Genomic DNA, 22,656 nt, shown 5'->3' with positions numbered 1-22,656 from the left:
AGCGCGACAGCACAGCAACATAATTACGTGCGAGCAGCGAGCGTCAAGGATGGGCAGCTTGGGGTCATTGGACGGGATTCTACGTGCTCACGGACCAGGCTTTAGAGCATGCTCTAAATCCGCCTGGCGCGATAGGTTAGATGGTGGTCATCTAACCTGTCTATCGCCGTAACAACAATATAAAAAACATTATGTTCCAGCAGTTGGAGGTTAAGATAGCAATTCTTCTATAGTAGATTTTTACGGGTGAAGCTCGCTTCCATCTTTCGCACCTTCAGCCTGCTCACACCTTTCCATGAGATGAAGGTGCAGGCCAAAAAACTTCTTCTCAAATCTGGAACTAGTGAACCAATTTTGTAAATTCTTTCATCAATACAATGCAACATTATTATTTGTCAGTGTCAAAAGCTAAAGCATTATTACAACAACAATCATTAAAATGATAAATAAATAATTATACTTATCAGTACTGCAACAAAATATCGCTCAAATATTACTGTTTTAATTAATGAAATTAACAAAATGGCCACCAACGAGTTCACTTTCCACCGAATTCAATTAAACACGACAGCCGGTTCAGGGAACCCGGATTTATCCGGATAACCAGGTGCTAATTGGAACAGTAATTTTAGAGGAATTATATCACGATAATATACTATCTTTTGGTCGCGGCTTAAGCCGCGTGAATCTTTTTTCGCACATAATATACGTATGTATTCGTACAGTTAAAATAAATAACGTAAAAACATAATAGTCATAATATTGTTGTAAGCTTTCATGGTCACTAACATTAGAACAGTCTACGGGATACTACCTTTTTATTTACGAGCCTCCGGTATTTCGGCACTGTAGCAAGCACCATGATCAATGGAGTAACTTAAGATCTAGCGGGTGAGATGTTATTGGCAAACATATTATCGGTCTACCATACTCAGACATACCTATATTACATACCTATATTATACCTATACATACCTATATTATTACCTATTTATAAATGTAGACTGTCGCACCTTGAACAACAAAAATGACAGTCTACTAGAGATTTTTAAATGCCAATTAATACTAAGATGTTTTTATAGTATAGATACGTTATACCCGCTCAAGAATGGCAATGCAAAAGAGATACAATTGGACCTCTTGCATTCAGTCGTACATGATCGGTTGCCGCGAACAGCCACGAATGCACTTCCCGATTGCCTTCCTGATTGATTGATAATATGCCTTCGTGTGTTTTTAGTTGATGTACAAATTACACTGCCACTATTATGAACCAGAAAAATGTGTCATTTCATTCGTAAATACAGTTTAATTAGTAAAAAATTAAATTTTAATTTTTATTCAATTTGACAAGGGTTGACGGTTGAATTTGACATTTGAGCTAAAATCTAGAGACCACTGCCAGGGGAAGTTGGGGCGAATATCTATCAATTAAGAACTCTGCATTTAACTCACGGAATAATTGTTTTTCTCTAGAAAAGAATATTATTATAATTATGTATTCCTGTGTTGACACGTATTCATCCGAAATCGATAAAATCAATGCTATGGCTATTATTACTGTATGATTATAATGATTTATGATCAAACGAAAAAGACTTACTCGAGGAACAAAATTATAGCAGAAACGAATAATATTAATTATTTATTATTTTTATTTATCCTTGGACATTTTTACAATACGCTTCTAGTCCCAAACAAATTTGATGTACCTGTATAAATTTACAGTCTGCTAAATCAAAACTGTGGTTAATATGAAAAATATGGGCGGACTATGTTTTCCTATCGAGGATTATATTTCAAAGCCTACAGTCAGAAATGCTACTTCCCGATCCCAAAAAGATTGCAATTTGTATAAATAATCGAATTTTAATGTCTTTTTAGGGTTCCGTAGCCATATTGCAAAAACGGGACCCTTATAGGTTCGTCATGTCTGTCTGTCTGTTAGCTAGCTAGAGAATATTCCACTTTTAATCTCAGGGTAAAACCTCATACATTTTGCACATAAAAATAATCCGGATTTGAAAACTCATTATAAAAGACAAAAAAGGCATAATGAGTCTTACTCAAGTTGATTTAAGGGAAAATAATAAGTTACGTTTTGTCTTGCTTTTGTTTAAATATTAGTTTGATAGTTCATTCGAAAATACAATTTAGGTTCTCTATTATCTGTGAGGTTCACTCTACCCCATTCTCCTTTTCTGTGCAAAATGTCAAAATGAATAGCTGTCATAAAATAGGACTACGTGCGCCATTTTAAAATACAATAATGTAGGCGCATAACGTGTCTATTTATATGATATGTCATTGAATTAATTTAAATAATGGGTAGAGCAAGTACCTAAAGGGTGTAAACTAGGCTACAGCTGGGAGCCAATCTATCATTAACACATTATCGCTGAAAATGACTTACCTAAATGACAATGATGGATATTCTCACCCATAATTACGGGTAAAACAAAACGTAAAACTATTTCTGGAAACTATAGTATATAATTTTTGCCTTTAAGTCCCTTTTAGGGGAGACCGAGGAGTATATTGTGTTGTGACAGAGGAGAGTTGTGACATTGTTAATTTTTGGAAACCTATAAACTGTCAGCGAGCTCGCAACAGCGCGTATTTGTTAGCTCGAGACTTGAACTAAAAATACGCACTGTTAGCTTAGCCACAGACCATCGACTTTTAGTTGGCCGATAGTTGGGTCGGGCTCTTAATCAGTATGGAGATTTAAGGTAGTGCGTACATTACAACGATTTGGTATCGGCCGATTCTCCATACAAATTAGAATCGGGGCCAACTAAAAGTCGGTGGTCTGCGCTTAGGCTTACGAGCTCGTTAGTAGTTAATAAGTTAACAAAATTCGACAACGACATAACTCTCCTCTGTCACAACTCCCCTCGGTCTCCCACCACGTATTGCAATTTGCAATAACTAGTTCTTCCCAATTTTGTAAATAACACCTATTTTTTGTATTGTCCCCAGTTCAATTTCGTGGGGAAGCTGCTGGGACCAAAAGGGAACTCCCTGAAGCGTCTTCAAGAAGACACCATGTGCAAGATGGCTGTGCTGGGTCGAGGGTCGATGAAGGATCGACAGAAGGTAAACACAACACTTTTTGATGCTGAAAACAATAATTGAAAATGTGTAACTGTTAATTTAAATAACGTAAGTGCGCCTATTAACGACCCCCCAAAATTTGTATTCTATTACCGCCCTATTTTTATTTCTTTCATAAAAGACATAATAACAGGTTCCAGAAAACACTTTACCTAAAAAATATCTAGATATGTTTATTGACTATCAAACCGATTAAAGTTTGTGTTCGTAAATAACCAGTAAACGAAGTTATTTGACATTAAATGGGACGCGCCCGCAACGGACGCACTTTTCATACTGACGCGCTCCCAGCTACTTAAGGTGCACCTTGTTATTAATTAGCGATTTTAACACATTTAAAATGAGTATGTCAACATGTTTTTGCATAACAATATTAATTCGTACTTTAGTTTCCTTAATAAACCCTCAATATAGCCCTCTCGCTGTATTTTTGTGGTTTAAATACAATTTTAAATATGGGCGGTAATAGAAACACTTTTCATAATTTGGTTCCTAATAACGACCCATGGCGTTGTTAGAATTTTGATAAAGTTTTTTATTTTAGTATTTATATGTTTAATTACGCATTTAACCTCCATTTTGTTGTCTTAATCGATTCATAAGAATATTTCACATAATTAAATCAATTAACGCCATACGTTAATTGTCATAGGTTTGGCATAAAACTGCAATGAACATTAAAGAATATCTCTAATAATGTATGACAATAGAGTTTATAAAAAAACCTGTTAAATTGTAATTAGTACCTATTGATATATAATAAAGCCTAATAGAAATGATACTTCACTGATCACGTCTTCATTAAAGTAGATATTTTAGCTGGTTACTGTTTTTTTTTACGGTCGGTAATAGAATAAAGTAATATTCATACTTAATTCTATTACCGCCTCATAACTATAACGCCACCTGCGAAGACTTATAAGCCTGTATTTTGTATATAACTAGCATTTATGACATGACACCAAACCAATCGTGCTTTATCACAACTACTATGTAACTTTTTAAGATCTTTTGAATAATAAAAAATAATTTAAAATAGTTATACAGACAGTGTCCAATTGTCCATAGTTTAAATTAAAATACACAATTACATACAATTAAAATCAAAAACATAAAACTAATTAAAAATGATAGTCAAATCAAAATTACATTTTATTTAAACACAAATATATATAGTTTAAATAATGACCCCCACTACTCACTAGAACACCGGGTACCGCGTAATCAAGTATAATCTAATATTTTTGCTTGATTATTTATTTATTTTCGAGTAGCGTGCCTTTTCTCTTTTAATAATAAAAAAAAATAACTTAAAAAAACAACTTTAACTAAAACTAAAAGCAAAACAAAGGATAGTGCCAGGGTCTGGACCAAGTGCTGCCCAGAATCAACCCTAAGAATAGTTTGGTTACTTGACAGAAATCATTATTTCCAAAATGAATCAAGAAGTTTTAGTTCTCTATCTTTGCGAAAAATCAATTTATTGGTGTATTACAATCGATTATTGAAGTTATTGTAAGCTAAAACTTCTTGCTCTATTTTGGAAATAATTAATTTCGGTCAACTAACCAAACTACTGCAACAGCGCTTGATCGCTTATAAATAATGTCGAAGTCGTACTAAAGTAAGGTGTACGGATGCAGTATGGTTAAGTTCAACATAACGAGTGTTATTTAATGCCCAAATCGCGAAATGTTATGCGTAGTAGGTATACATCGATGATATTTTGTATGTAAATAATTCCAAACAAAACTCTTTTTTTCTCTTAACTCCAGGGATAGATTTCAGTGCGCTCCGGTTTACAAATTAGTATTGGCCTGAGGAACAAAATGCACTATAGTTTCATTCTGGGCAGCACTTGGTCCAACTTCCATACATGGATTGGCACTGTCCTTTAATTTGAAAAAATCAAGTGGTTCCCGAGCCTCTGAGCGGGAATCGAACCCGTGCCTCTTGAAATATACCCAATTGAAGAGCAATATTCTTAGCGGTCGGTAATAGAAACAGAAAAAACGTTAATAGAAACACACCTCGTCTATGGGTCGGTAATAGAAACAACTGCTTTTTCAGATTAAATTGCTATTTATTAATTATTGTGTGATTAAATACTCATTGTTACTACTTGAATTCAAAGATTACTTCATCATTGTTATAAATAAATTAAAGTGTCTTATCTATCACCACGCCTTATACCTAATTTTCTAACGTTTATCCGAAGGCAGCTTAAACTGGCGGTAATAGGCGCATTTACGTTAGTTTATCTAACAGTAATAAAAACAAAATCAATAGGTAGTGAGTGAGTGAGTAGCCGACTTCCTTTTGGTTTGGGAACAAAGTTTCTTTGGTGGATCCAAAGCAACTAATTTTCTTCCAGTGTCCACCAACGGAAAAACCACTTAAGCGATTACCTATCACACTGCACCGCGCTCCGCCGCGGTCCGCGTGGCGACATATAACGAATCCCGTGCGCAGACGCGTTGTCAGTGTGAAGTAGTGTCCGACCGAATATTCGGTTTCGGTTTCGTTTTCGGTTGAGTTTCGGTAAAAACACGAGTTTCGGTTTAGTTTCGTTTTCGGCGGCAAACTTGCCGAAACTACGACCGAAACCGAAAGTGCATTCGGGAGTTTCCGCGCTGTTATCGGTCATGTTCGGCGCGTTTAATGAGCGAATGAATCCGACCAGAGCCAATGTCGTGATTCGCTCGCTTGTTTGTTTGCTTGTTAGTTTTGTTTTGTTGTGGTGGCGAGTTTTCGAGTGATTTATTTTGAATTTGGTAAGTTTTATCTCGTTTTATGTCGTTATAACATAAGAGCGGGTAGTAAACATAAAAAAAATATTCAATATGACTGATAAAAGTATAATCAAGTTTAATCTACCCTATAATTTTTTTTTGGTTCGCAAATGCTATACGTAAACAAACATTAGTAAGGTAGTAGTAATGACTATAGTGCATTTCATGGTGATAATATTATGGATTCAGAGTTTCAAAGTTCATTTTAGTATAATTATCACCAAGGTATCCAAGTGGCAAGTACCTACAGTAGATACTAACTTACGTACTACCAAATTTGTTTTGAGAAATTATTAAGGTAAAAGACCCGACCATGGGACGGGTTATGTAGATGTCCTGAATATTGCGAGTAATTAAAAAAATCTAGACTATAAATCCTTCTTTTTCTTTTTTAATACATAATTTGATACCTTTTAGAGTAAAAAGGCGCTTTATAAGTTCAATTCAATTCAATTTTAATGCAATTTAAAGAGAAAACAATAAAGTCAGCCGTTTGGTGTAGTGGTTCAGAACGGACTACTACGCCGAGAGGTCCCGGGTTCGATTCCCGGCCGGACAGAAATTGAAATGAGGAATTTTAATTTTCTGTGACGGGTCTGGGTGTTTTCTATGTATAATATGTATGTATTTACAAAAAAAAGTATTTAAGTATGTTTATATCCGTTGTCTCGTATGTACCCATAGTACAAGCTTTGCTTAGTTTGGGGCTAGCGGCGCAGTGTAAAATGTCCAAGGATATTTATTTATTAAAGACTGACTGATTTATAATAACGTTTTCTTTATTTTTCCCTCAAATATGAGTCTTGTAAGGAAGTTTCGGTTTCGGTTTCGGTTTCGGCCGAAATAGACACCGTTGCCGAAATTCGTTTTCGGTTTCGGTTTCGGTCGTAAAACTAATTTCGGTCGGACACTAGTGTGAAGTGCCGCGCGTGTTTTCTATACAAACTGAGGTACTTGCATATAATGATTAAATCTGTCGTCTCGCGTACCGCACGCTGCGGAGCGCGGTGCAGTGTGATAATCGCCTTACTGTAGCTTTGTCCCAAGATTTTAGTAGCGTTGCCCCCACTAGCGGATACACAACTTTTTTTCATGTCCGTGGTTGAAGACAACCCTATATGGTTCAAGCAGACAATTTTAGTATACCTAGTAGTAATCACATAACTTTGCACTTTCTTTTGTCCGATAAAGAGTTAAACATTTTTACCAATCGAGATTTTTACAAATCCTTTTATTCGTCTGCAGGAAGAAGAACTTCGCGTCTCCGGCGATCCAAAGTTCGCGCACCTATCTGACGAGTTGCACGTGGAAATCAGCGCGTTCGCGACACCGGCCGAGGCGCACGCGCGGATTGCGTACGCGCTGGCCGAGCTCAGGAGGTTCTTAGTGCCGGTCAGTTCATGTAGAAGACATATTAAGTGCATAGTTAATTAATTTTTAGCGTTAAGTCGCATCTCAAACTAATTTGAAAATTATAAATAACTTGAAAAAATCGAACTGCCTATGGCGGGAATTGAAGCTACGACCATAACTACAAATTTTTACATAGAGCTGTTTCATCTTAACTGACAGTTAAATATTTGCAACAATATTTCTGTTAGATGTTTAAGGGTAGGTACACCCAACATTGATGAAACAAACGCTGGCCGTAACAGCGTATTACACTTGAAAATTTCGACGGGTTCATCCAGTGTCTAAGTAGCTCAGTTGGAAGAGCAGTCGCCCGGCAAGCGGAAGGTCGTGGGTTCAATTCCCGCCTTAGGCAGTTCGATTTTTTCAAGTTATTTATAATTTTCATATTAAATGCACTAAAACACGGGAATCATCATCATCATTTCAGCCACAGGACACTGCTTCCAATGATTTCCAGTTTGGCCTGTCGGTAGCGGTCTGCATCCGGCGATATACCTGAGGCAAATGGAGGATTTGGCCTCTTCCTCACGCTGGCCAGACGGGCTGATCAAGCTTGAAGTTTATTCCTTAGCCTTTATCATCATCATCATTTCAGCCACAGAACGTCCACTGTTGAACACAGGCCTCTTCCACTGAATTCCATATGGCGGTTGTTAGCGGCCTGCATCCAGCGCATTCCTGTTAATTTTTATAAGGTCAATCATTTTGTCTCCACTTCTGGAACATGGTCGACGAATTTACCAGAGTCTATACTCTTAACGCTCTGTCCAGATGGTTGGGCAAGCATGTTTCTTCATTAGCCTCCATCATCATCATCATTTCAGCCGTAGAACGTCCACTGCTGAACAGTGAACATAAACCTCTCCCAATGATTTACAGATGATTTAAAAATCAGTTTAAGTTGTGACTTAAAGGCTGAGTTCCACCATCTTACTTTAACAAACGTTAAAAATCTGTCGAACCCAAAACAAAAACGACCGGTTATTATTATAGTTACGGTTAAAGTAAGTTTGTGCAACACAGCCTAAGAAAAAGTGTTGTGTAAAATACGGTAAAATATGCAAGGTTTCAATATACTGCCTGAAAACACTGAAATAATTTTCACCTTACATCTTTCATATTACTTCTTAATACTGAGAATATCCTACGAATTACTTTGAGCGATTTAATAAACTCCCACACATACAAACTAAGACTGACTTTAGTCGTTAAAACTACGTGCACTGCGTCGCTCGCACTACTTTGTTTCAGAAATGCAATATCATACGACCAGTACCTCTAGCACGAAAAGCTTTCGTCTTTGAATCGTTTGCGTATTCAGCCTTCTCACTACAACATTGACGGTGAAGCAAAATACCCAGCCTTCAAATTCAACGACAACGTGACGATCTTGATTGTAATTATCTTCGTGCTACCATTTCTCATACTAAGTTCATTTTACGTCACGAACATTTTTCGTGCTAGAGGTACAGGCATTCTGTAATAAGTAATAAAGCTTTGGATTTCTCGTGCGAGCTTACAAAGTTCGCATATGAATATGTGATATTCTTAAGGATCTTTTTATGGCTACATTAGAAGTTAATTAAAATTCTTGGTAAAGTCTTAAAAGAACAGAAAAATAAATGAAGTCACTTATAGGATTATAACTAGGTGATTTTAAAAAGTAAAGAAAATAATTTTGTCTTAATTTTAATTCTTCAAAGTTGTTGAACCAAAATCGGTTCAAGCCTTATATAATTTAAAAATTCTAACTTTTAAGCTTTTTATATTCAATCGTATTAAGTTTGGATTAATTTACTCAAAGCTTTTAGAAGAAACTTTGAATCAGAGTCTCTATGGGACTCTAACTCTGGAAGAGTAAGGAAAAATAATTACTTGTTAACAAACACTTTTTAAAAATCTTAAAATGAAAAGAGGGAATGATACATTAATATTCTGCAAATGTGTCCATAAAGCTTTTTCTTTCTTTCTGTTTTATTTTTTCAAAATTCAGACTAATTTTACTGCCCTATTTTCTCATAGGTCTCATAACCCATAGATCATGTTTACTACCGCTATAAACACTATTATAATACAACAATACACCACTATAACACCTTATAATACCACAATAACACCACAATACGGGCACCGCAGACTGGAAGACGTAGCGTGGGCAGGCCTCCTACTAGGGAGACCGACGATCTGGTAAAGGTCGCGGGAAGAGCCTGGATGCGGGCAGCGCAGGACCGTGCATCGTGGAAAACCTTGGGGGAGGCCTTTGTCCAGCAGTGGACGTCATTTCGCTGAAACGAACGAACACCACAATAACATCATTAGGTATAAAACCATAATAACACCAAAAATTTTCCACAGGACTACAACGACGATATCCGTCAAGAACAAATGCTGGAGATGCAGATTCTGTCGTCTCAGAATGAGCAGCGGCGCCTGACTCCGCCTGAGTCCTCCAGGAGCGGCAGCGAGGAGACCCTGCCTCTCAGGGACAACAGCAAACATAGGGTAAGAATAAGAATCTAGTCATTTGTTGAGCGGCTGTTTTAGTTTAATGAAAGAAAGAAAGAAAAACATTTATTTGGTTCCAACTTATAATATAACACACAGAATCAGATAACAAAAAACAAATACAAGTTAGAACCAAAATTAGCCACCGCTCAGCATGTGTCATGCTCTGGAGTGGAGTGTCCCATAATGGAGTCCTAGTATCAGTGCGACCGGTATCGGATCAATTCTACGAATATGATATTATACTATAGAACTATCTTAAGGGCAATTTAGGGAAGCAGTAAGACTCTACCTGAAGGACTACATCAAATACCACATCATCCATTATCAAATACCATATTTACCTAAGTCTGTCACCATCAAAACAAAGATAACAGCAATATTGCGCTTCAGCAGTTCTTTTGTGGTTGTGGATTCCTTCAGGTGAGATGCAGGTCAAGAGGTTCATAGCTTAAAGAAATTAAAGCCCCTTTTAGCTACATAGAGGCGAAAACCATAGGCTTGCAATTGATTTATTTGTAAGCTGTTTGTTTTCTGAATATAATAAAAATAATGCTGTGGTCTGCCACCAGATGTCAGCTGTACAACCAGTAGCGCAGCCGATGCCGGGCGTGGTGCCCGGCGCGCGAGACTTCTCCCCTCCCGCCCCCGCCCCCGCGCCAGACCACCTCACCGCTGCCCATCATCAGGTACGATATACAGGGTGTTAGGTAAATGGGTATATGAGCCGACACTAGCCCATGTTAACATGGTCATATAAATGGTATGGTGAAGTCAGAAAATTGATATCATCATTTTAATTAATTTAATTTTCATACAAATCCGATTTTATAAAATTTATTTTGTATGAAAATTAAAAACAATAAAATGATGATATCAAATTTCTGACTTCACCATACCATTTATATGCCCATGTTAACATGGGCTAGTGTCGGCTCATATACCCATTTACCTAACACCCTGTATAGGGTGTCCCAGAATGGGAGAATCAAACTGATAGGGGAGGTAGCTCTACTAATGTACTATCCTTAAAATATATGAAAAAAATAAAGCGCAACACAAACACAAAAAAAATGATTTTTGAAAAAGTGAAAATAAATCAGCTTTGCCTAAGTATCTGGCTATAATTGCTGCGTTTGGAGTTTATTTGTACTTTTTTCTTACTAATATTAATTGTACATGATCGCTTCGTTTATCTGTAATCAAACTTTTGAAAATAATGACTAGATTACGAGTATAGAGCACATTATTGAAAAAAAAATTCCGAACTCACAAATTAGGGTTAAAATTCAAGTCACAAAGGCAGCTGAGAACCCAATTCCACTCCACCCGTAAGTAAACACATCTCTGAAATGCTTTAAAATCAATACAAAAAGCAATCCAGCAGAACGCGGAGTCGGCAGCTCTGGTGAACGGAAAATGCATACAAGCAGCCACCAGAAATGACCTGAGAATTAGATTTGATTTGAACCTAGGCTTTTGAAAAGCACAAAAGCTCTTAAATGTAAGCAAAAATAATAGAAATGAGCTTAACAACATCAATAAGTGTATGATAGCCAGGAGTTTATCTTCTCTCTTTTTCTTATAATCTCTACTTTTTACTATCTTACTATAAAAAAGGTTGTGAAAAAACTTGCGTACTTGCATTGTACCAGTGACTAATTTTTTGCACGGGGTCATAATATTTTGATTTTTTCGTGGATTCCGAGGAGATTCGTATTCTGATAAGCAGGTATAATTGGAAATTAAATGCGATTGACTGACATGTGCCTTCGTCTGTACTGATCACAAACCAGAAAGATAAAATAAATAAAGAAAAGGGGTACCTATTGAAACTTAAAGGAGTTAGGATGTAACTTTCAAAATAATAAATAAATAAGAATATCCTTAGACATCGAATATCCTTACACTGCGCCATCTAGTCCCAAACTATTAATGCGTGTATTTCTTTGCTTTTACCGTTCACCGTGAATATTGAGAAGGAGTCCTGCAATATTTAATATAATCTATTCCGCTCCAAATTGCGAACTGTGAAGATATCGCACGTAGCTCATTTTGTATTTCAATTTGTTGCTTTAGCACTGACTTTGCGTTATTCGAGTTTTCAGGGTTCCGTATTCAAAGGGTTCCAAATGAGACTATTATTAAACCTCTGTTAACCGTCCATTAGTTTGTGAGTCTGACAGTGGACTATTGAATTATTCACAGTATGTGTATTTCTAATGCCACTATAATGTATCACGGGGGACAGACACACTTTAAGATTTTTTTATTGATGTTGAAATGTTTTTTAAGACTAATAAAAGGTTTAATCTTGGTACGAAACGCTCAGAATCCCGACTCGCACTTGTCCAGTTTGTTGAATGGAATCCTTTGGATGACAAACATACAACATTTAAATGTTAATAGGCTGAGTTGCACCATCTTACTTTAACTTTAACAAACGTCAAATATCTGTCAAACTCCATACAAAAACCACCGGTTATTGTTATAGTTACGATTAAAGTAAGTTGGTGCAACTCAGTATTTTATAGCTGAGTAACCCATGACTTAACATACATAAATTCATAGTGAGGACGCGTTGTGGCGTTGGAGACCGTTTGATGCTGAAATTTTATGTTTTCTACTTAAATCTATACTAATATTATAAATGCCAAAGTAACTGTCTGTCTGTCACGCTTTCACGCCTATACCACTGAAGCGATTTTGATGAAATTTGGCATAGAGATAGTTTGAGTCCCGAGAAAGGACATAGGAGAGTTTTTATCCCGGTTTTTGAAACAGGGACGCGCGCGATAAGGTTTTTCTGTGACAGACAAAAATTCCACGCGGGCGAAGCCGCGGGCGGTAAGCTAGTTATTAATATGGCTAAAATCCTTTACCTCCCGTACTAGTGCAAACTCAACTGTGAAAACACCAGTTAGTAAGGTTTAAAATACATAATTATACGTACCAAAGTCATAATATAAAGGGTTAATTGATACTTTTCTGTCTACGTTCATGATTAATTATTCATAAGACAATTTAATACTAGTATTTAGTCTTCATAGGAAACCATTAGTCCATTTGTTCATTTTCCCAAGTAATTATGGGCTAGAAAATATGTTTTGAGCATTAATATGTTGAATAAAATATGACTAAATTATAATAAACAATTCACAGTAGGGGCCTATTAAACGTATTTTTCTCGACTTATCAAAATAAAATAAAGTTTTTTTATTGCCAATGTATTAACAAACAAAGACTTAATTATTTTTATATTAAATTAAGTACTTATTAAAAGTTATTTACTACTTTATAAAATACATTCGGAAATACAGCCATTTAATTGACAGAAAATAAATGTAATAAGTATCAAATAATAAGGTCTAACTGAACTGCCAAAAAAAGGAAATCTGAACATATTTTTAAACCAAAACTATATGGTATCCTTCCGTTTGGCCAAATTACTTTTCGCCAAATTTCACTTCGCAAACAACTTATCGCCAAAGTTTCATTTCCCAAATGAACTTTTAGCAAATGTACTTTTCGCAACTATTTCATTTGGTCAAATTATCATTTGGTCAAATTTTACTTGGCAAATGTTTATATAGCAAATGTTTTATTTTGCCAAATATTATATCCCAAATAATTTATTTGGTCAAATTGACACTTCACATGCTTACCCACCGTTACCCACAAATCAAAGCACAAGGCAAATTATCATGGTTTTCACAAGAATTTTATGTAAAACAAAGAGATTGCAGAAAATAGTATGGATGCGAAAGTAGGTTTTGCAGAAAATAGTAAGTTAGGTTAGGTTAGAACAGTGACCCTTAACGCGCGAAGGCGAGCGAAGCGTGCCGCGGCAGCGGCCGCCGAGCGCTAGAATCACCTCTATTGTTAATTAATCATTTAGTTTCGATAAAAATAATGAAATATGAAAATAAATTTAGAACAAATTTTATATTAACTACCCACTAAACAAAATAATAACCACAAGCTAATTTGTATTCCATTCTATGCACCAATCAAATTATTTTGTAAATAGTTTATCGTGAAATATTTTTGCCAAATGAAACATTTGGCGAAACATACTTTGCCAAACAATAATTTGCTAAACAATAATATGCCAAAAAAGACATTTGCGAATTAAAAGTTTGCAATAAGTTGTTTTGCCAAATGAGAATTTGCCAAATGAAAATTTGCGAAACGTTGTTTGCCATGTGATAATTTGGGAAACGTTTTTTGGCCAAACATTAGTAATCCAAACTTTATCCACAGTTGGCAGCAGGCCACACCGGGCACGGAGTCTTGGTCGGCGGGGGCGTGCTTCAACAACCACCAACCCATCATCTTCTAACACAGAACTCTATTCTAGGTAAGAACAATCGAGGTAAGAAAGTACGCAACCAAGCTCAGAACAAAAACCAAGCTTGATGAAACTAAGCTCGGAATAAGTAAGCTTGAAAATGGGCTTGATTTGGAGTGAGTTTTATTTTATTTTTTATTTTCATTTAGATATTTTGTGACATTAGCATCGATTTAGTTACAAAGTCTCGTACTAAGGCTGAGTTGCACCACGTAACTTTAACCTTAACTATAACGATGACTGGTGCTTTTGTATGGAGTTTAACAGACTTTTGACGTTTTTTAAAGTTAAAGTCGGTAAGATGGTGCAACCCAGCCTAAGGTTACACCATCTTACTTTGACTACAGACTACGTTGCAGACGTCAAAAATCTATCAAACTCACAAAAAACACCGGCTGTCGTTATAGTTACGGTTAAAGTTAGGTTTAGTATCGTAGCTTTGGTGTCATATTTTTTGTAGCTCAAGCTCAAGGTAGGTCAAGAGTATACCCACTTGAAATCAAGCCCCTTTCAACCTTACTAACCTTGCAACTAATACCTCCTTCGCATCAAGTGCAGTCCAGTGCTCTTGCCAAAGCAAAAGATATTTGCAAGCATTTACTTACTGGCGCTAAATATTTCTATAAACAATATGAACATGCGCACATACTACGCGCAAATTGTGCAACATTTATTATTCTACACCATTTCAGTGTTTAGATTACGAACCTACATCTAAGCTAAATATTAAGTCACATAGCTATATTTATTTACCATCCTGTGTGAGCTAAGCCAAAGTAAACTAGTTAATAGCATAATATGAAGCTAATTAGCAACCGAAACTAATTAGATGAACACGAGATTAATATTTCAAGTTTTTTAAGTCTGAAAAGATGTCACCATAGTGTATGGCATAATAAAATAGCTTCGTTTTGTATATTAACCGTTTACGGGTCCACAAACTACGAGTAAATACAATAGTAAAATAGAGTCTATAAAGTACACATAATAAGTGAACTGTTGAACTGTTAACATTTTTACTGGGACCAAACTAGAAACTTTTCCAGAGGCACGTTCAATAATTGACAACACCTACACAGTTCATAAAAGTGCTGGAAAAAAAATTGGCACCTTATTAAAAAAGTGATGGAAAAAAGTGTCAAGTGAGATGACATTTCGCGCTAGTGTTTTGCAAATATCTATCGCCAAGGCAGCGGTCCCCTAACACCGCACTAACACTAGGTGGCAGCGACATCCTGGGCCTCAGCAGTCCAGTGCTGGGCGGCGTTCTGCACGCCCACCCGGCGTTGCGCGGCGTGAAGCCGGCCGCTGTCCACGCTCTGGCGACGCAAGGTCGGTACGTCGAACTTTTACAGTATTTCATAAGATTCTTAGGCCCTAATTATCAGGCTGTGGTCTCCTATAAACGCCGTAGGCCGTGTACAGCATCACGCTGTTCCCGAGTCACAATGCTTACTATAGAAATGAACTGTTGTGTTGTGGTCTCCTTCAGAGGTTGACGTTGGCGTACGGCGTCCTTAACGGCTGACGTCGTGCGCCGCGTACTCACTTTCTGAAAGAGTTTAAAATAGGAGACTACAGGCTCAGTTTCTATGATTAAAGAAGCGAACATGAGCCAATAATACATATAAATAAATACACAAATCATAGCATGAAAAATGTTTCTGAAAATGCCAGCAAAAAGCAAGTTGCCCTGAAATAAGTTATTTTTATATGATCATTATTATATCTTAACGACCCAGAAATTAATGGAATAATATAAGTTTAGTATTTTATGGGAAATATTCTTAGAATAGTGTCTTCCTTATGTTCTTGGAAAATTAAACCATTAACGAGAGATGTTACTACTGCTCAGAATATGCTACTACCCACTCACCCGTTTATCTTCCTTAGAGAGGTCACAGACGAGCGACAGTATCGGCAACTGCGGGTGTAAGAAAGTGGTACGGGTACGGGACTATTTCCACCTCTCGTTCCCACCACTGCAACTCCTGTATAACCAGGATCTATAGCTTAACCGCCAATAAAAACCCAACCAGTGAAGGTCAAGTCTGTCCCAGGGGAAAGTTAACTGTCATTGAACCCGCAACGAAATTAATCTGAAGAACATAACGTGGGCTTGTGATAGTGGTAGGCGACGGTCAGCGACTGTAGGCGTCTGTAGGCTACAGTCTCCGACTCGCGCCTTTCGCTGTCATGACATGTTGACACTCTGACTATACGTAGTGACTGCCCGTCGTCGAGAGTCGTGGTGCATCGGCGACTGTCGGCGACCAATCGGCCGTATTCGCGATGCTTCGGCGACAGTCGTCTAATTTGAATACTGTCGCCGGCGAAAGAATAATCGCAAGCAGTCGCCGATATACTGTCGCTCGTCTGTAAGCTCCCTTAGTCGTTTATCATAAGTTGTGTCAAATATGTTCTGCTCCAGAGAAATTTACTTGCCCACATAAAACAGAATCACCTCCGTGCCTAGACTAAAAGCTACCTATTTCTTGTTTTATTACAAAAGGGAAAGGTAATATAGCTGGTACAGTTAGGTAAAAGTAATGTCTAGAATTTTAGATTCAGAATACTTTTTTACTAAACAAAAGACAATAAAAATGTTTAGACTTTTGATATTGCATTTTTAAGCCAAATTGCTATAAGTTAAATAAATAATTGAACAATATTGAGAAAACAGCTGTTGCATAAAAAGAAAGTTTTTTACCTCTCTTACATCTCAGACAACTTACACAATATTATTTGTCTCTTTTTTGTTGTGACTGATAACTGACTGATGTTATTTTATTAAGTCATTTTAAATGAATATTACAAATAAAATTCTAATTAGTAATATCCCGATATTACTTCAAAATCGTGTGTCCTTCTGTATGAAAAAATTACTAACTTAATAAAGGTTGTTTTGAATTAAGTTAGTATAACAATTATGTTGGTAATAATACGTACCTACCTATTTTGTCTTATTAAGTTTACCAGTTTAAGCTCCATTTTCAAATTACCTTAAACAATTCAGTGTTGTGTGGCAGCTCTGTTTCTAATTACGTAATTATGTTTAAACAATAATTATGTTACCATCTGTTCAGAGTATCAGTAAGTTAATCTTATATTATTTAGAATGTTGAAACTAAAACAAAGTCGTTAGCACTCTTCTTACGTCATTGTTATTTGTAACATGCTTGCATGCATTAGCATTTATTTAATGCATTAGCATTCCAACCAGTCTGTAATTTCGAAATTTTGAAGTGTTTTAGTGTGAATCAGTAAGTTTAGTCAGGGTCTGACTCTGAATATTGTAGCTTATTGACTCTTAATTAAATAAGTTGATTAAAACAACTCTGTACAATGAGGCAACCATAAATAGAGTGAAAGTAGGAAGAAAGAACGTCTTGTCAAAGATGGGTTTTATATCTGATCTGCAAGCAAAGCTCTTCCCAAAATTTTAAATCTCCACGAAACACGTTTCACTACTGAAACAACAAGATCAGATCGTTCAAAAACGATTATTAAATTTCTTTTCTTTCCCATCAACTCTCGGATGACCGTTATACTTATAAAATAAATCCGAGAAGTTTCCGCTTCTACCAAAGATAATCGAAACCAATAGAGTTGTGCCATTTCGAATTTCTACAGTGCAGTGGCGACATCTCTCGTAATTTAATGTCCAACGCGACGTTGCTTAATTGAAAACTTGGTCTGTGGCGGATTTAGACAAACAAAAACTAAGCTCGCTTTTTATTGGTTGAGACGAGCTTGGTTCAAGTTATGAAAAGTAACGTTTTGAAAACCGTTGAGTACCTAGTAGGTATATAAATGGATTTTTAATTACTCTCTTTATTAAAATTATTGTTTTAAACTTTGTGTTACGCAAAATTATACGAGACCCATTAAACTACCAGATATGTTTATAAGTCAAATACATTTTTTTGTATTGGTTCGGTATTAGGTTATTTTTTTAGGTTTCATGTTAACACGAAACCCTAAAATTAATAAGAATACCTAATTATGTATTTGAATTTCCATAAGCGCAATTCATAAAAAAGATTCAAACATCTACGACCACAATAACAATGAAATAAACATCGCTTTTCACCCCAACTTTATACCGTGACCTATTTGAAATCTTTATCGAGCATTTAGACTAGACCTTTGAGTGTCGGGACTCCATTCCGAACAATGACATTCGCAAATTTGTCCCTTTGTGTTGCCATTTTCATTTAACTTTATTAAACAAAAGCCGTTTGAAGTTGCCATTGACAAAATGACAGAGCAGAACGAGGAAAATTGTATATTTATTTGTGATTTGTTTCGACTCGCGGTCTCTCCCGATTCGTTCTGTCGATGAAATATTGTCTAGCAATAGAAATTATATTTTACAAATAAATAAACATGAGCTTTTATAGTCCCAACAAGATGCTAAGTGCCCATTACCATTATTTATTATTTTTACCTGACTCAATCTATCTCTATTGCAAAATACAACAAACAAACATAGCGTACTTTCGTTTTATATTAATATCATAAATCATAATTATAATTTTGTTTTGTGCTTCGTTTTGTACTAGTGGACAAAACATTGAAACCATATTTAATTAACAAAAAATATTTATCATGTTTCATTTTGTTATATGTCTTACCATGAAATGTAACTATAAATAGATTTATTATATTTTCTAATATAGAGGTCTCATATTTATCAGTTATTCTATATTCATTATATTGTCGTTATTGGTAGTTTAACAACTTATAAGCCCTTCAGAGTTATTAAAGTATGGTTTTGCGTTGATGAATAGCCAGGAGTCAGAAAATAGCGGACGAGGGTGGATTAACCTTTTCAACGCCAATGACGGATACATGCGTAGGTACATCAGGTTGACCGCCTTAAAAATGATGTCAGTAATAGGCTAATTGAGTATTAAGTAAACTGAATAATAATGAATACAATGATTATAATGATATTAACATAATTTATCAAGCGTGGCGTCAGAGTAATGGCTTTTGTATTTGACGTGGTGCTGAAAAGGTTAAAGTTATTTAATTGCCATTGCTAACCCAGTCATTAAATGCAGTGTAGATCCGGTGCTAGCTGATTTAAATAAAAACTTATTTATTTAGTTAGGAGTATAATATTATTACATTAGCCTTATGATATTGTAATACGTTTCCATTTCCATTTCCCAACAATAATTCCAATTCCAACCAGGTGCGGGTGGGGCGGCGGCTGCGAGCACGGCGCGCAAGCGGCCTCTGCTGGGCGGCGCGCGAGCCGCCATGTCGCCGACTAAACGCGCGGTGATGACGCTGCTGGCGCGCGCGCGTGCAGCCACGCACAAGCACGCGCCCGCCTGGCCGGCGCCGCACGAGTGAGTAAGCTAGTTTCCATTTTTATTTTTTGAGTTTCCATTTCCACATTCCATTTCTATTTCCGGTTCTATAAATTTTGAGTTTCTAATTGCACATTTCATTTCTGTTTTCAATTCTTTAAATTTTGAGTTTCCAATTGCACATTCCATTTTATATTTCCGGTTCTTTAAATTTTGAGTTTCCAATTTCACATTCCATTTCTATTTCCGTTTCTACATTTCTTCATTTTCATATACACCGTGTTACTTTGCATTCTTGCCATATTCACAGAGATAAAAGTAGGGACCAATACCTGTTATTTAAGATAAACAAGAGACTCCCATAAAGAAAGTACACTGAGTTTTTAGTAAATTTGGTTTTGCAGTACAAATTGGAATAAACCAATTTTGTCTCGCACTTTCTACAGGTGCAAGTGGAATAAACCTAGTGGGCGTGGCCTAGTTCTTATTAATCTGTGATGTTTTATGGCTCTGGGTACCAGCCTTTTTATCCAGTCATAATAATTATTTTAAAATACTCTTCAGTTGATTTTAGATTTTCCTTTCTACTCTCAGTTTCTACTTTACGGGCTTAGGACCGTCAAAAATACGTAATAATTATTAGGCTTTTAATTAATTTATAACATTGTTCCCTATTTTTACAAATTAATAAATTAAGTATGAAATGAAATCACCTTATTCACAATTAATTATTTATTTATGAGTTCCTACTTACAAAGTTTACGTACTGCGAAGCAAGTGTTCAAAGTGTCCTCCGTTCTGATGAAGGCACAGTCTAGCACGGCGAAGCGTAGGTATTTCGCTTTAGTTTTCGCAACACATAAACGTTTTGTCTCACAGTTTCGCTGAAGCAATCCTTTCACGTAACACGTTTACACTTTTTATCTCTTCTGCGCATACCAGGTCGTTTCAAGTCACTCCAAAAATAATAGTCCATTGGTGTTAGGTCCGAGGATCGTGGTGGCCAAGCTACTGGACCCCCTCGTCCAATCCACTGTTCACCAAACGTATTATTCGCGCACTTGACGTCCTTATTGTGGGGGAGCACCATCCTGCTGGTAGTAGAGCATTTGGTGTAACGCTAAGGGTACGTCATCAAGCATTTCATTTAAGACGTCTTGCAGACACTCCAAGCACCATTTTGATTAAATTATTCGTTGTTTGAATACACTTCAGTCATTTTTGTATTATTTATAACGTGATTTGTGATTGATGGATTTCTCAGTTTTTTACAAAAGTGTCAAAAAGACATTTTAAAGACAATAGATTGCAATAGATATTTAAAAAATACAATAAAAAGTAAAAAAGTCTCCATCGCCATCGCTAACATAAGTGATGTGCATGAGTTACGATAGTTAGTGATGTGTTTAACAGATTGTCGATAAAATAAAATATTCAAAATTAAAAATCAAAATTTTCGGGCATTATTTTTTAACGGATTTGTGTTCAGTATCAGTAATATAGTTACCTCTGTAAATATGGCAAGAATGCAAAGTAACACCCTGTATTTCCCTATTCAATTCCTTTTAATTCTGAGTTTAATGCCCGCGCGCAGCCATACATAGGCAGTGGTACGCACCCGCCTGGCCGGCGCCGCACGAGTGAGTAAGCTAGTTTCCGTATTTATGGTTTGGATTTCAATTTTCCGATTTCATATTTCTATTTCCGGTTCCACATTTCTATTCCCGATTCCATGTCCTTCCAATCCTTTACCATACCTTTTAAAGTTAAGTACCGTTTAATAATGCCCGCGTGCATAGCTGGCGCCGTGCCAGTGATTATTAGCTGGTTTCTGTATTTATGTTCCAAGTTTCTACTTCTCTTTTCTCTTTCCTTTCCCGTTATCTTTGCCTATTGCCGTTCCTAATATGAGTCAGTAAGCTAGTTTCCGTACTTATATTTAGAATTTCCGTTTCCGGTTCTACGTTTCCATTTCCAGTTCCGTTTCTATTTCAGGTTCTTTTTTTATTACCCTAATCCGTTGTCGTTTCTAATACCTAATCGTAATAAGATTAGTATATAAATACGTAAGTCTGTGATTAAATAGACTTCATAAAACCAAAGGTGCATGTATCAAAGATAATAATACCATGTACGAGCAATAGAAATAGAATGGTCCAAAGAAACCCCTAAAATGTTCAACCCAATAACTTCAATTTACCGAAGCTCAGGACCTGATTATTCGCTATTAGAATAGTATTAACAAAGGCATTATCAAATATCTTTGCACAACGTGGAGCAAATAATTGGTTAGCTGGCACCATTAACCAATAATTCAAAGCTCAACTTGTCTGAATAAATACGTCGATTTACCTCTGAAAACCCAATTGATTTCAATTTACTGTGAAATTCTATTTATGTTGATCGAAATCGATAATTAAATTGTCAGTCGAAATAGCGAACAAGTGACTCGTAAGTAGTTACTATTCAAAGAAGCCATGTCATTAATGAAATACATTCATTTCCAGTTTATTATCACAAAAATCTACTGATGGTAAATGTGTTCTCATTCTAATGTTACTAACATTTTCACAAATTATATGATTTAATTTGATATTAAATTGATTTCATTTGTTATTTGTTGCAGGCACACTGCCCTACTGCCGCTCATACGGGACGAATTCGTCGCTGGAGTCGGCGTCAATATCAATCTAGCGTAATATGTTCTAATTTAAATTAGGAAAATCAATATCAAAATAATAATAAAAATACATGAACATCGACCACAGACTATGAACTATTTTAATATAATTATTGTTAATTCAAAAATGTTGTATTTACTGTCGTTATGTTTATTAAAGTTTGAAATAATTTTATCTTAATAATATTTCACAAATGTCAAATTACTATTATTTTTTTGTTATAATAATATGATGTCATGATGTTGAAGTCATTTTTATATTTTTTATATATTTGTGAATATTTTCTTAATAATTAAAATAAGCAATGAATACGTTGTTCTGTAAAGCTTAATTAATATCAGTCAGTATTTTTATCTGTGTATTTTTGTTAGTATTTTGTAAAATAAATAAATTATTGTACTAGTCAAACGAACGAGTAAATCATAATTTTTAAATTAATAGAAAAATAATTAATTGATAATAGCATAGACGTA

At 35.8% G+C, this 22,656-nt stretch overlaps 1 protein-coding gene across 3 annotated transcripts in view; it reads left to right on the top strand.

The window, feature by feature from the left end:
• LOC114352475 (KH domain-containing, RNA-binding, signal transduction-associated protein 2) overlaps nt 1–22,327 on the top strand; it is a 128,935-nt gene extending 106,608 nt beyond the window's left edge. The window contains exons 3-10 of one of the 3 annotated variants that reach the window (XM_028304086.1): nt 2,983–3,099; nt 7,155–7,301; nt 9,678–9,824; nt 10,400–10,516; nt 14,091–14,187; nt 15,400–15,510; nt 19,382–19,541; nt 22,129–22,321. In XM_028304086.1, the coding sequence (XP_028159887.1) occupies nt 2,983–3,099; nt 7,155–7,301; nt 9,678–9,824; nt 10,400–10,516; nt 14,091–14,187; nt 15,400–15,510; nt 19,382–19,541; nt 22,129–22,201 (969 nt within the window). In that variant the 3' untranslated portion in view covers nt 22,202–22,321. Of the gene's footprint in view, nt 1–2,982; nt 3,100–7,154; nt 7,302–9,677; nt 9,825–10,399; nt 10,517–14,090; nt 14,188–15,399; nt 15,511–19,381; nt 19,546–22,128 lie in introns of all 3 variants that reach the window. The other 2 variants (XM_028304088.1, XM_028304089.1) reach the window with 2 other exon arrangements.
• Nucleotides 22,328–22,656: the final 329 nt, after the last annotated feature.

This window comes from Ostrinia furnacalis, unplaced genomic scaffold (assembly GCF_004193835.3).
Source record: "Ostrinia furnacalis isolate ACB-3 unplaced genomic scaffold, ASM419383v2 OfSCF1376, whole genome shotgun sequence".
NCBI classification, from domain to species: Eukaryota; Metazoa; Arthropoda; class Insecta; order Lepidoptera; family Crambidae; genus Ostrinia; species Ostrinia furnacalis.
This window is presented reverse-complemented; position numbering and strand designations above follow the sequence as displayed.